This window comes from Aythya marila (assembly GCF_965140915.1).
Source record: "Aythya marila genome assembly, chromosome: 20".
NCBI lineage: Eukaryota > Metazoa > Chordata > Aves > Anseriformes > Anatidae > Aythya > Aythya marila.
The window spans coordinates 3621375-3635746 of NC_139061.1; the positions used below are offsets into that span (position 1 = coordinate 3621375).

At 44.5% G+C, this 14372-nt stretch overlaps 1 protein-coding gene across 1 annotated transcript in view; it reads right to left on the bottom strand.

Moving 5' to 3' along the window:
• Positions 1-14372, bottom strand: part of LOC309886095 (sphingosine-1-phosphate transporter SPNS2-like) — a gene marked incomplete at its 5' end in the record, with an annotated part of 134998 nt that overhangs the window by 5688 nt on the left and 114938 nt on the right. The window contains one exon of the mRNA XM_082776653.1: positions 636-682. Coding sequence (XP_082632779.1) covers positions 640-682 — 43 coding nt within the window. The 3' untranslated portion in view covers positions 636-639. The remainder of the gene's footprint in view (positions 1-635; positions 683-14372) is intronic.

Here is a 14372-nt window from a genome sequence, read left to right on the forward strand (position 1 = left end):
TCAATTGTTGCAGCTCTGAGCTGCGATGCTGTGACTGCCGGTGAGCGATAAGAACAGCCTGAACACAAGGGAGGAGAGGGAGTGGGAGTGGGAGTGGGGCTGTCCCGCTGGCTCCCTGCCAAGGTCTCAGAGCCATCACCCTTGACTGAGGGTTGCAGTGGGGACAGTCCTAGCAGCAACACGGGCGTTCTCGTGCTGCCACAAAGCATTTTTCAGCAGAAATGTTTGGATTTGGAATCTGCTAGAAATGGCTACGTGACAGTGAGCAGATGTTAGACCAAAAGCAAAGCAGCAGCAAGTTTTGGGAATGCAAGATATATTTGGGCAAAGCCTAAATTCTGGCTTCGGACAATCGCACCTCTGGGTGTTCAAGCTGATAGGGGTTGCATGGCCTTACCTGCTCCAAGAGGGGAGCACAAGGCTTCTAGAAATACCTCAGTGCAACAAAGGACACTTGAGTTTTGACCCCTGGTTTTTGTGTTCTTGCTTTGCTCTGATTTGGGTCCAAGGTAGCAAAGGTGCAGATTGTGGCTATCAAAAATTAACCAGTTTCCAAGTGATATGGAAAGAAATGAGTTGGTAGGGGTTTGGAGAGGATGGGTAGCTGAAAGCAGTTGCTGGTTGGGGTCACTCACCGTCTCAGACTTTGACAGAGGCTGGTGGCATCACGAGGTGATTCACCCTGGGGAAGGGAGAACAAGAGAGACATGAGAGAGCTGCAGCTGGCCAAGGAGTAGACTTCCAAAAACATACCAGCCTCTTAAATCCAGGTTCCCACTGCTTAACAGTTTCTAAAGAGATAGCACGTTATACTACAGGGCAGGACAGTTATTAAAGCTGAAACCCTTTCACAGTGGTGTCTGATAGCAGTTCTGACAATTGCTGGAACACGCCAAGTAATATTGCTGACACTAATTGACAAGGACTTGGGAAGGCCCCGGAGGCATTCAGACGTAGCAATTGTTTCCCGAAGCCAGTGACAAGGCTGTGCATACAATGCCTGTTGGATGGTGTCCTTCAGACTTGACAGCATAAATGTAAACAGTCACCACTGATAAAAATTAAATTAAAAAGAAAGCTGCCTTTCAATTTTCAGCTCCTGAAGACCTGCTGCTGTTCCAGACAACTGCTCCCAAGTGATTGATGGGGTCCGGCGAGGACGGCAGCATCGCCAGGGAGAAGCTGTTGCCTCCTGCTACTGAGGGCAGCGAGGGGGACGGATCCTGTTTGCTGTGTGAGGTACCCAGGGAAAAAAGCAGTTGTAGTTTCAAAAGGTTTATCCCGTAGACCTGCTCCTTCTTGTTGCAGTACACACCCTGTGCAATTCAGCCTTCCTCAGCAGCAGCTCTAGGCTGGAGCTGCCACCAGCTCTCCTGCAGCTGCAAATGTCCCCTCCTCTCTGGCTTTTTAAACACCACTCATGCCTTCCCAGCTTGTGGTTACTGAGGGACAGGAACAATCTCCTTTGATAACGTTAAGCCCAGCAGGGCCCTAATGTGGACTGTAAGAAGGACAAGTCACCCCCGGACTGCAATAAACCTGGGACTTGCTTTCTGTCTTGGGTGGTCACTGACATCAGTGGAACTGCCGGGTTCTGGATAACCGTGCTGGAAAACCCCGACCTCACTTAAGGGTCTGGCTTTAAGGAGCCACGTTTGTTTGAGTGCTTTACCCAAATGCACTCTAGCTGTACTTGGCCAAGAGGAGAACAAATGAGTCACAAAGTAGGAGTCTTCTCATACCACTTGGCTGCTAACTTAGAATAACAAACTAAAACTGGTATTGTATACCTGAAAGGATTGCAGCAGGATTTTGCAATCACATGCAAAAGCACCACTTTTGTCTGAATCAGTGAAAAACCCGGGCAGGTTTACAGGCAAGATCACAGAAAGTATCTGCCTGAGTGCCTACCAGGTAAGAACGCAGTGAAGCATCATTTTCCTTTGGAAAATGCCGATTCATTAAAACTCATCTGTGGCTCCCCAGACTTCACACCTGGCCTGAGACACCCTTTGATGCTGAAAGGGGATGGTGCTGGGTTAAGACCTGTTCCAGGATGAAAATGAACCAGTGGTTAGAGGTCAACTTCCAAGAAATATCTGCAGCAGAAATTGGCCCAGCTCAGCCTAGAGAACATTGCACCAACCTCGCAGGAAGTTTTCTCCAAGACACAAAGAAGCCTCTGTGCCTTTTCTGCATTTGAAGGCTCTGAACTGAGGTGGTTTTAATGCAGGAGCTGCCCTGAGCTTCTTTGTAGAATTACCTTTCTTTGTAGCCCTACTGCACTGGACAGTCTATTGAACATTTTAACTATGCTTTCATTATCAGAATACATCAGAGAGCTGAAACATTACCTTGTGATGCTACAGGCAGTGCTAGAAGCAGGAAGTAAACCATGCTATTTTATGAAGCTATCGCAGAATACTAAAACTCCAGCTGTTTGACTGCTCAGTAATGTTGTTGGAAAGCAATGTCCCTTACCGAGGTACCCCTTCCACATTTTACAAGATACAGAATATACACAGAAGACATTTGTTTTGACACTACACCATCTCTCGTGTAGAGACCCCCCCTGCATTGCTGACAGGTGAGCACACAAGGCTCTGCTTCTTGTATCACGTATGTTTCAGCCTCCTATGGAATAAAAAGTACCCCCCGCATAAGTACTTCTGCTACCTTGAAGTCACGAGAATGACTCGTCCGCTGCATTTTAATGCATTTCTCTCAACTTCTGCTTTATCTCTCTTTTACAGAAGGGAATGGAGGCCTAGGGGGGCTGTTCCTGAAATGCACTGAGAAGATTTCACAGGAAATTAGACCCCACATGACTCTGAGAACCTGCTGGGGACAGAATGGACTTTCAGGAATCACACAGGAAGCTCGTAGGCAGAAGAGAGAACTGAAGTAGTCTCCCAAATTTCAGGGCAGCCTTCATTCTCAAACACTGTGCTGTAGACAATGGTCACTGACTTGTGCACAGCCGGGTTTCAACAAAGCCCAGCTGACGGGTGGCAGCAGGTCAGCTCTGAATTTATTTTTTTAAGCAAAAATGCTCATAATAAATTTTAGATTCTCTTAGGTGGTAAAATGTCTTGCATGGGCTTAAGCTAACACGACTCAAGAGCATATAAATCCTCATTTAAGTCCCACTTGTCTTTCTGATAATGATAATCCCACACTGAATAGGTTATCGCTTCCGATTTGGGGATATCTGCTGACTAAACAGTGGTTCCCAAATTGTTCTATTTTCTCTGCATTGTTTTCTCAAGATTGTGAATGTTTTCATTCCTTGAAGAGAGCAGGGTGGGAACCACTCTCTTATTTCCTGAGGGGGAGGAAACTTGCCCAAATTGCCTTTCAAGAACAGAAGCTGTACAACTCTTTTTGATTGTTTTTATGGGCTCCTCTAGCAGTTAAAAATGAGACCAACTCCTTCTGACCCCATCATTTCCTCCCCTGTCAAACCCAAATACTTCTCCTAGATGCTATCAAACCATTTCCATGTAATGTGACAGCATCTATAATTCCGAAGCATTTATGTGACTGTTTAATATTAAACTACATGCTTTAGGGCTGTTAAATATTTATACTGTGTAAAATGCATCTAATTTCACAGCACCTCAGCAGGTGAGAGAATTGCATAAGAAAAAGAAGATGAATTTAAGATAACAGATGAGTCACCAGAACCCCTTACAGGTCAGCTATACACTAGTTTCAGTTTCAGGAACTGTGCAGAGATGTTTCTCCAAGTGCTGGGTCTGTCAGTGTAGCTGCTCACCAGTCCAACAGATGCTGGAGCTTACGGTTTGTAGTGGCAGAGTACAGCTGTACACTGCTGCACAGTTCCTGGCACAATCTGGGCCTTCCAAAGCCTTTGAGAGAGGCTTTGCTGCTCAAATCCAGTCCCTGAATGCTTTGCTCCACCCTGTGCCAGCACGAACAAAACCCAGACCGCCCTTCCTACCTGCAGTTCTGACTGTTCCAGCGATGTGGGGTGAAGCTGTGAGAAGCCATGGGGGGATATATATCCCACTGACTTCCATAAGATACAGCCTACTGAATGTTTGAGCTCTACACCTTTATCATTTCGGTCCATGAGCTTAACCTCAAGCAGGTAACGGGATGTCAAGAAGAACACACTTACAGACCGGTGTGTGGGGCACCATCGTGCATGAGACTCCTAGAGAGAGGCTGTGCTTAAATAAAACTTTTGTGAACGCTACGGACACCCTTTAATGTTCAGTTTCATACATAACCTAAACAACACACGTATTTTAGTATCCTGTAGATTGCCAAAAGGCCTCGCTCTCTTGTTATCTAAACAAGTCAGGCTCCGGCTTCTGTAACAGCGAAGCGTATTAGGAAATAACATCCTAATTTTTACAGCCTGCTGTACTTAACATCACTTAACTTTTACAACCAACAATAAAACGCTTCAGTGGGGTCCTTCTAGCCTGCAAATAACTCATTATTTGACTAACAAGAGCTCATTCAGTAGAGTACTGGGGCTACAGGGGCAGCTACATCACTGTACGTAGCAGCAGCCCTGCCGGTGACTAAGGCTCCTTCCTCCATCTCACAGGAGGGAGTTGTGTGTTCCTGGAGCACCGCGATGAGCTCTAAGTGTCTGGCTGAAGCAGTGCTTCAGGGGGGATATGAATGTAGGAGTCACAAATGGCACCCTTCAGCAGAGTCCTCGCTGGCTGAGTTTTCTCAGACAGTGCTGGGGTAAACCTGGGTTCAATGAGCAGCTTTTGAAAGCTGCCTGGGAAGCGCTTACTGGGCAGCAGGGCTGATGTCAGTGGCCTCAGCAGAAAGAAGGGTCAGACCCACTTACAAAAGCTGAACAAACTCAGCTGGCAAACACAAGGTCTCGGTGAGGTTGTTGATGAACACTGGGAGCACCCAAGCTTGGGCAGCAGCCATCTGTCCCTCCCGTAAGCACTGCAAGGCCAAGGAGCATTTCCAGAAGGCCTTGTGAACACACTGCAACCAGAAATGTTAGGTGATGAAGTGTTTACATGGACAGACACTGAAAGGCAGAGACCTTAAGGTCTTAAATCTGTGAAAAACATGAAATTTCTTTTCCAAATACTGCAGGTAATTAAAGAGTCTCTTTGCATCAGAGCTTTAGAGCCAATGACACACGTGCCAGCCGTGTGTCGGTGATGATTAGCAGCCCAGCCAGGTGCAGCAATCTGCAAATCCAGCTACTGAAGCTCATCAGTAGCATTCAAATCTAACATTGCTGCCTCAACCTTTGTGAGAAAAATCAAGGCGAAGCATCCTGATTTGCAGCTCCACACCTGTATGACTTTCAGACGTGGCAGTGAATCTTATCAATTGATAAACGAACAGGGGAAGTCGCTTGCACACACCATTAGCTCACACCATCGTTATCACTGCATTCCTGCAGAGAACTGACTAAATCATTATGGAGCAGGAGAGCTTTGGGCAGCCTTCCTCTTTGGGTTTCTTGATCTTCAGATGCACACAACTTCAGGTCCATCAGGTAAAGTAAAAGCCTAGGGTAGAAGTAGTGCGGTCACTGTGGTCTCTCTGATCCCTAAAAGAGGACAAGTGTAGCTGCAGCTAGAAGAGATCTCTAAAACAAAGGAGCATGAAGTGGGCTTAGGCACAGGCAAAGTTCTCTCCCTGCACAATAACCACCTCCTAGTTTACCAGCTGTGGTTCAGAAAGGCAGGGACATTAGGAAGGTACGTTTGACATCGCTCACTTCATCCACCAGCTTGTTACGGCAGGGATCAGTTGCACGACGTAAATCCTTGCCGAAGCCAGTTGCCAAAACACGTTAACATTTTCATAAACAAAGGAGGGAAATGGACACAAGTCTGCAGACCACCTCACTCATATTTTCCACCACTGCATACTGTCAGCACCCTCAGAAACACAGCTTGCAGTTGGCCTGCTAGCAAAACAAGCAGGTAGGGAGCAGAGGACCAGGAAACACCTCGTAAAAAGCACAAATTACCCCATTTATTTGTCAGTCATACTCTACACAGACTCTACGGCTTTGTCTCACCAGTATTTCACCACGCAGGGATGTATAGCTGCATTTCACTGGGATTTTGTTATATTTCCCTTGAGGACTTTGATTCACTCAAACTCCATTGAAAGCACCAGGTTTCATCTAGTAACGCACAGTGCTAACAGGGCTGCACGTGTGGGCGCTGACTTCGTGCAAAGATTTTTGGCCCTGAAATGGATCAAAGGGTATTCTGCTTGCCCTTGGGATTTTGTTGACTGCAGAACCCAAACCTGCTGCCCTAGCTCCTGCACAGCACTTGTTCAGCTTGGCTCTCCACCACATTTGTGCAGGTAACACACTGGTCCCAACAAGGCACCTCCTTTTTGCCAGACATGTTACCAACAGCACAACCAGCGGGCTGGAGACTCCAGTTCAAGTATGTACCTTGTAAACCCTTTGTTACACAGAGTATTTCATCAAGCAGTGTAGAATACACAAGCACAAGCCATTACTGTCCTCCAGTAACAAAGAATAGTTGCAATTTTCACCTGCAATAGGAAGGGGCTGGAGTTCCCTGCTCTACAGCAGAGTTCTGCTGTGACACTGAACAAGATGCCTGGTGCATTTCTACCTCCATCTCAGCCCTAAAAGACGGCTGCTTTACATTTAACCTTAGTGCAACCTATTATGTCCTGAGCCAGGTGTAAGAACAGCCAAATTAAGGATTGCTTCCAGACAGCATGTCCTGTTTTAACTGAACTCGAGCTATTTTGATAGTGAAATCACTAACTTTGTCCAAGACACTCAAGATTAACAACATGCATTACCGCTGAAACTCAGCGCTTTGATTTAAAAGGCTCCTAGCATGCTGCATCTGAAAACAAGGACTGAAGGTGAAGATGCATGGAAGGTGAGCAGTAGTAATACATCAAGCTAGAAAGATCCCAGCGAGTGGTACAGGGACAGGACTGGCACAGCTAAAAATAGTCCATGCACCGAGCTTCCTGATGCAGCATGACAGGTTCCTCCAGCCTCCCAGGAAAAGGGTATGCTGGATGACACTGAGGTCAGTTTACTAAAGAACACTAAGCATAACACTATTTTTTTTTTTAAAAAAGAAGCAGAACAGGAGTAGCTTACATTGGAGTAGGAAACCACTGCTTAATTTAGCTCTGCTGGCTGCTTCTGCTCACTCACTTCTACCCAGAGAGGAAGCCTGGGGCTTGTGTAAATCTGAAGCACTCCAAACCAAACTACAACGGGACCTGGTTGAGTGCAGCCCTCCTGGCAGCTGCTGGCATAGAGCTGCCCTTCCCTCTGCAGCCAGAAACGGTGTCAGCCTGCACTGAGCAGCAGCTCTCTTGTGGGTTCAGCCTGATGGGGGCTTCATGCTGGTGGTGACAGGTGCTCTGCCAGCTGCACTAAAGTAATGAATTGGCTTAAATCCCCTTCTCTTCCTGCACATCAGTTGGTTTGGTGAACAGAATATGATGATCGTGTACAGCAAATACATTTTTTTTCTCTATTTATTTGGTACAGCCCCTCAAAGCTGCACAGACTCTGTTAGTATTTTCTATCTGCTCATTTAACCCAGGTGCTGAATATATTTCTCCCCAGAGGAATAAACACGGTCAGCTTCTATTTTTCCTCTTCCATAGATCTTATCAGAGGAGAAAAATGGTGTAAAGAAAAAATTAATAACCTTTTCTTCTATTTTTCCAGGCAGCTGCAACAGAACAGATCTGAATAAGAGCAGTTAACAGCACTCATTAGGCACCAAGGTCTTGGATGAAAATGAACTTCAGAGCTAACTCTGCCTTACTGCTCTGTGGTGGTACGCTAATGGGGCTTCCAAAGCTACTGAAGATGCAGGTCTCTGAAGCCCTCAAAACTTTGGGCTTGAGTCTGTCCCTGTGTATACAATGCTGCCAGATAATGATGAACTCAGGGTTAAGGTGGTGGGATTGCCTGTGCCATGGAAAACGTAGATAAAATCGTAACTCTCATGTCCACTGAAATAAAGGAAGAAAGAGGAAATGGAGGGTCTTGCTTTTTTTTTTTTTTTTTTTTTTTTTTTTCTCATGATTGAATGAGAGGGAGGATAAAACATGACAGGTGTGATCTAATTAAATCTTTAAACAAAAACTCCTGTACAATTTCCTGATGCCAACCAACCAACCAAACATATTTCTTACCCTCCAAAAATAACTGCCTCATGATACAGCTCCTTTTACCAGTCTCTAAGCTACCAGGTATCACAGAATCACTCAGGCTGGAAAAGAGCTCTAAGACCATCCAGTCCAACCTTTAACCTCGTACTGACAAGTCCACCTCTATGGGGAACTGTCCTGCTCTGCTCTGCTGTAATGGTCTGGGCAAGCCCTTTCTGGCATGTGGTTGTGGTCTGGCAGCAACTTGAGGAATGACTAAGCCAGAACACTTCAGACAGGCCTCGTGGAAGTACTGGAAGTAATAAGCTAACAGTTTTGTCCCTGTTTTACTAAAAGACGTCACTCAGGCCAAGGCCCCAACCACAATTAAATTACTCTAACACACACACAGAGTCACGACTGGCTGAAAATCTGCCTTGCCAAACACCTCTGGTCCAGGTTCAGAGTGCACAAGTCCACGGACTGCCATTATGCTAAGTGCTAATTAGCCTATTAACACAGTTGCCTTGAATATGAGCATGCAGTTCGCCACCTGAAGAGGTCATCTACTGCTGATAAAAGTCAATACCTTTATAATACGTTCTGTGACTGTGACAGTCTTCAGGAAACAGACTGGCAAAGCAGCATTTTTCATTACTGGTTCTATTTCCCTGTGTCAGAAAGGCTTTCTGGCTTGGAAGACTGCCTTCTGTTCAGTTGCTCCAGTCACCTGCATGAGATTTCATCAGATTTCATACCTGTGCCAGGGCAGCCTTAGCAAAGAAACTGTCTTAGCATGAGTTTAAAATACCTTCCTGTGTGGCAATGTCCTTGCACGCCAAGAACTGTCCTTTGCAGTGACAATGTGCCATATTTCATCGATTGTGAGCATATGGTTTAAGTCCCCTTCCACCTTGTGGGCAAGAGCTTTTAATCCTGTTTTCCAGATGATGAGCATTTTAGGGATAGCATTTACTTCTTGAAGGTCACAGCAGAGTCAGTAACCAAGACAGCAGGACTCAAAGCAGTTCTTGTGATGCTCTTGGAAAAGGAAGCTGTGCCTCCCTCTAACTTCAGCCACATGGAACAATTCCCTTTCTGCTGTAGAACAGCAAACAGCTGGGAATAGTCTAGGAATACTGTGGCACAGGAGATTAACCTCAAAAGGACAGTATGTATGGGCAATGGAGGGGCTTGGACAACCACGACGTTCTGCCTGCAGCCTCTGCCACAGCCTGCAGACAGCAAGAGCTATGCCAGCACCAGCTGGCTCTGTCCTTCTGCCTATACTTAAGCAAAGCTCCTGCTGCCAACAATTAACTTGAACAGCATATTTCAAATGCTGTGAGCATTTTGTGTAAGGACTGCGATTCATCTCAACGTGTCTGTGAACAACCAGACTGACCTTTGACATCTTCTACATAACCTGCAGGAAATCTGCAGGTTGACTAAAGCAAGAGAACAAAACAGTTAATTGTTTGGTATAAGACCATATTTTCCATCTGCATAAACCAGCAGCTCCCAATTGAAGAAAGCAAATCAGCATTTAAAATTCAGCTCGTCCCAAGCCACTACATTCTTGTATCTGCTAGCTCCATTTACAAATTTAGAAACGTAACTAGTAAACAGGGAAAAAACAAACAAAAACCACACACCAGTTCTACAAGTAGGCTTTTTCCACCAATAAAAAAAAAAAAAAAACACTTATATTTTCACCACCTCCCAACTCTTTGGTTCAATATAAACCATCTAATAGTCTAATCCTGTTCCATCTGAAGTCTATGCATCTTTTTCATGTCACTCTATGATCTTCAGAACACACTCCACTCCTTGCCTTTCTCCCTTTATCATCACAGAGCCTCTGCATCCTAAGCTGGGCTTTTTGCTGCAAATCGGCATGCCTTCAAAAGGCTAAGGGCATCTTATCTGGGCTAAAAAAAGTATCCTGAGCTTATATTTCTATAGAAAATATTTAACTCATTCTTTTTTTGTAAAGTGAAAAAAGCAAGCAAAGCAATCGTGTTATTCCCCATAAATAGCTGAATATCAGCAGTGGGTGAACTGTTCAAATATTCCTGTATGGGACTTGTGTGATTAAATCCACTAGCTGGCCCTGAAATCCTCAGACTGGCACTGCTTCAATGCAGCACTGAGACAGCTCTCTAAAGTTCATGTTCAGCTTCTCTAAAAAAACACCTTGCAGCACATCTTAAATTATCTCATGAAAGATAAATTCTTTTCAGTAATGCAAATGACCGGAGTGGAATGTGCTGTACATCAATCCAGCCCCCCAGTTATACCTGTGACACTGTTAATGGAGGGGACTCTCCTGTACTGACAACAGCATAAGGTCACTTGATGGGTTCCTTTCTGTCTCTAACCACTGCCACAGAAAAATCAGAGAAAGGAGGCTTGACAGCTCTGTGAGTCCTTCCCCTGCCCCACATAATAGAATCTGCAAAGCAAAAATAAGGTCAGGCACTTTCAAATTGCTGCAATAGGAGAACTGGAAGATCATTTTATATCTAGTTCTAGAAAAGGCTAAAAATAAGCCTGATGTGAGGCAGGAGACAGAGTCTGAAAATGGATTATTCTCATTTTTCCTGTAATGCAATTTTCAGATTTGCCATGTTTAAGACAGCAGAAAAGGTGCAGGGACTAGGAATTGTTCTTTCTGTCTTGCACTATCTAGTCTGTAATAAGTATTTTCTTTGCAGTGTTTTACCACCACTTTTAAAATTAAATGTTAATTACACTGCTACTCAGCTAGAGTTTCCTCACCTGATCAAATATATATATATATTTTTTTTTTCTAATGAAATGTTTGATTTTAGGAAAGAAAAAAACCCTTCTAGAGGTGTTAAAGTAACCTGATTCTTTACCAGTCATGTAAACAAGCAGGTGAACCATTTATGCCTGCAGGTCTCTCTGCAGTGATGGGTGGTAGCTAGTTAAATACCTAAATTCTTTTGTTGTGACCAGCTGCATCAGGGCAGCTATTTATTCCTGTTTGTGTCTGCGCCAGGGATATACGCTGCAGTTGCATCCTGCTGCCTGATCTGCATTGCTGTATCTTTGGCAGAAATACCCAGCATATATCATACAGGATGCAGGGAGAGACTGAACAATTATAAACCTTGGGTAGCCATCCAGAGCATCTTGCTGTATGGCTGGATGCGACAGGAAAGAACAGAAAATCTCAAGCCTCCAGGTACAAAATCAGTGATTAAATAAAAAGTGATATAGGAAAAAAAAAAAATCATTTGAGGGGTAGATTATCCAACACCTGCACAGGGTGGTGTCTTTCTGGAAAAATCTAGGTGAATTTGGGTTTTCTCTCAGCAACAACTGGAAGTAGACATCGTTGGAGACTGGACCCTGGACTACAGAACCACCCTGTGCCTGCTGCAGAGCATCTGTGGTCCCACAGGTCGGTGTCTGTGCAGAAACAGAGGAGCGTTGCACAGCAAAGCTCCTGATGCTCCTGACACTCATGCTGACTGCCCAGAAAAAATCATCTTACATGCTAATTACATTACAGTGATTTATATGCCCTGGCATCCAAAAGTGGTCAGAGCTTGTGGAAAGGACTTTTTAAAAAAACTTTTCATAATGAAAAGAGCACATTCTTCCTAATTACTAGTGAAGCCACTGCTCCTACTAAGTACTAATATAGGCATTTCTTCTGCAGCTCTCCAGGGTGAGGCTTTGTTTTTTCAAGTTATCTGCATTACGAGCAAGAAACAAGCCATAGACCACAGACGCAATTCCCAGCAGTGCTGAGCTTTTACTTCCAAGTGAAGTACCTGAAGTGCTCCTGACCTCTGGAAGTTGCCTTCTGGCTGATAACTAATTATATTATCTGGCTGATATTCATTAGTTATTACAATAATTATTATAATATTTATATTAGTCATTAACATGTTAATTGTAATAATTATTATAAGTTATTATTGTAACTAATTATTATTATCTGGATGATAATAAGATTTCTGATCTGTTTCTGCAGGGCTCTGTCCTGGCAGGATACTCTCCCCTCTCCTTGTATGTATGCTCTCCCAGAGCATCTCCAAGTACCACTTGGGTGTCATAAATTTTCATTATGCATGTAAGAGAAATATATAACAGAAGGTAGGTATGTTTGGAAAGAAAACATGACTGCTTTAGCCCTCCACCAGAGCACTACAGAACAGGAAAGGACCAACAGGATAGTCGAGTGAAACCACAGCCGTAATTGTAGTGGAGTGGTTTCATAAAGAACTGCTATATTTATGATTACGAGTGCATAAGAGCTCTTACAGAAACTATTCTCTAACCGTTTTGTCTCTCTTAGCACTTTGGAAGGGTGAGGTTAAATTTGTGTTTTAAAAATTGCACCAAAAACGATTGGATTATATTACAGAGTGATGTACTGTATCGTGTTCTCTGCTAGTCCTAAATTGACTGAAAGCCTCTTTAAGCAGTCAGACTCCTAAGACAGTATCAAAGTCACTGTAAAAGAATCAGGATTTTTTAGGAAAAGAGTTGCTATATAAAGATTTTTTTTCTGAGTGTTTTTGTGAGAGGGGCAACCCCATTGACTGGAATTCCTGTGCTACAAAAGCAGTGCACAACATATGCCAAGAACTGTGGCAATGATAAAAGCAGCGTAAGAACACCATGAGGCACTGAAAGCCTGGAAATTCTGTTTTTGAAAGGAAACGTGGTGGAAACTGGAAAAAGCTTTACAGGAAAGTAGTGTTGCTATCCTGATACTGTGTCCTGCCTGGAAGAAGAAATTATCTCAAAGCAAACACCCAGAGACCATCACACAAAGGAACAAACAAACCAAACCAAACCAAAAAAAGAACTCCTTTTCACAGAAGCACTGAAATTAAAGCAGAGAAAGCTTAATTTCCATAGGCAGAGCAGGGCTGCAGAGAGCAGCGTTACACTTCTTTGCTTCCATATTAGTTCATTAGAGGAGTCTGCGACATCTGGCCCACACGCCCTGACCCTACTGGTGATGAATGGATTTAATCTCTGGCATGTGACACTGGCGTTCGTGATTCCTGCAGGTTAATTGATTTCTTTTGGCAAAGCACAGCTCCAAGTCCCGTTGTCTGAGCAGCACGACTGACTGCAGAGAGAAAATAAGGCGTCTTGAAAAAGAAATTCTCCCATACCCAGCAAATAACAGGTAGGATATGAGAGAGGCTTGGCCAGGCAGGCAGTTATCATTGCCAAAGGTGCGCGGTGCCAAGTGCAGATGGCCTGTCAGATAGCTGGGAGATGGACACTGGGTTTGAGTCCAGCATGGAGCTCTAAGCTGCTAATAGCAAAACACTCACTTGTCTTCTCTCACAGGCAGACATGCAGCTAATAACAAATCCTTCTCTGTAAATTCTTCCAAGAAGACCACCAAACCCTGTCAGCAAGAGCAGACGGGACCCAGTTGACAGCACAGACACCACGCACATGGCAGGCAGAGAAGCCTTACTCAGCAGTTGCCAACCTTATTAAAGATACTGCCTTACTGTTCAGCAGTGTGTCAAGCCTGAATTAAGCTGCAGTCTCCAGAAATCTGATGGTAGGATGACAGAGTATTTTTAACATGGGAGTGTGCGTATCCAGAAAGAATGCAGAAGTCATTCGAGAGAGATTGCTTTGTTAGCCATTGTTTATGACAACTGCTCTGCCTCTGGGACAGATTGCAACGGTAGGATCAGTGACTGAGTAATGTAAAATTCAGAAATGAGTGCGAATCGGACCAGGAAAGGGAAAGATGCTGAAAAAGAGAGTACAGCAAAAGCAGGTCTGATGCCTGTGTAACTAAGGTTCTTCACTAAGTGGACCTGTTTGTGACTGGTTTGGGAGCTGGCATGCTTTGGGAGGAACAGAGTACAACCAAATCTGCTCAGGCTAGACAACAACAGACAAAAATAAACACATTTATTCAGGATAAAAGAGAGCTGTAGGTTGTGATCTCTCTACTACTTACTACCCTATCACCAAATTGTGTTTTTGGCTCCCAGCTGCAATAAAAGTCACCCTGAGCACCTAGAAACTTCTGTTCATCTTGCCATGTCCCCAAGGGATCAGCACTGCTTAGACTTGCGTGTACAGCTCATGTCTGGCATTACAGGAACAGAGCCGAAAGGCAGCCAGAGCAGTTCCCATCCTCATGGCTCCCCAGGCTCTGGAGGCCCTTAGGTACCCATACAGGTTTTCATGTCTTCTCCAGATTCTCTGCT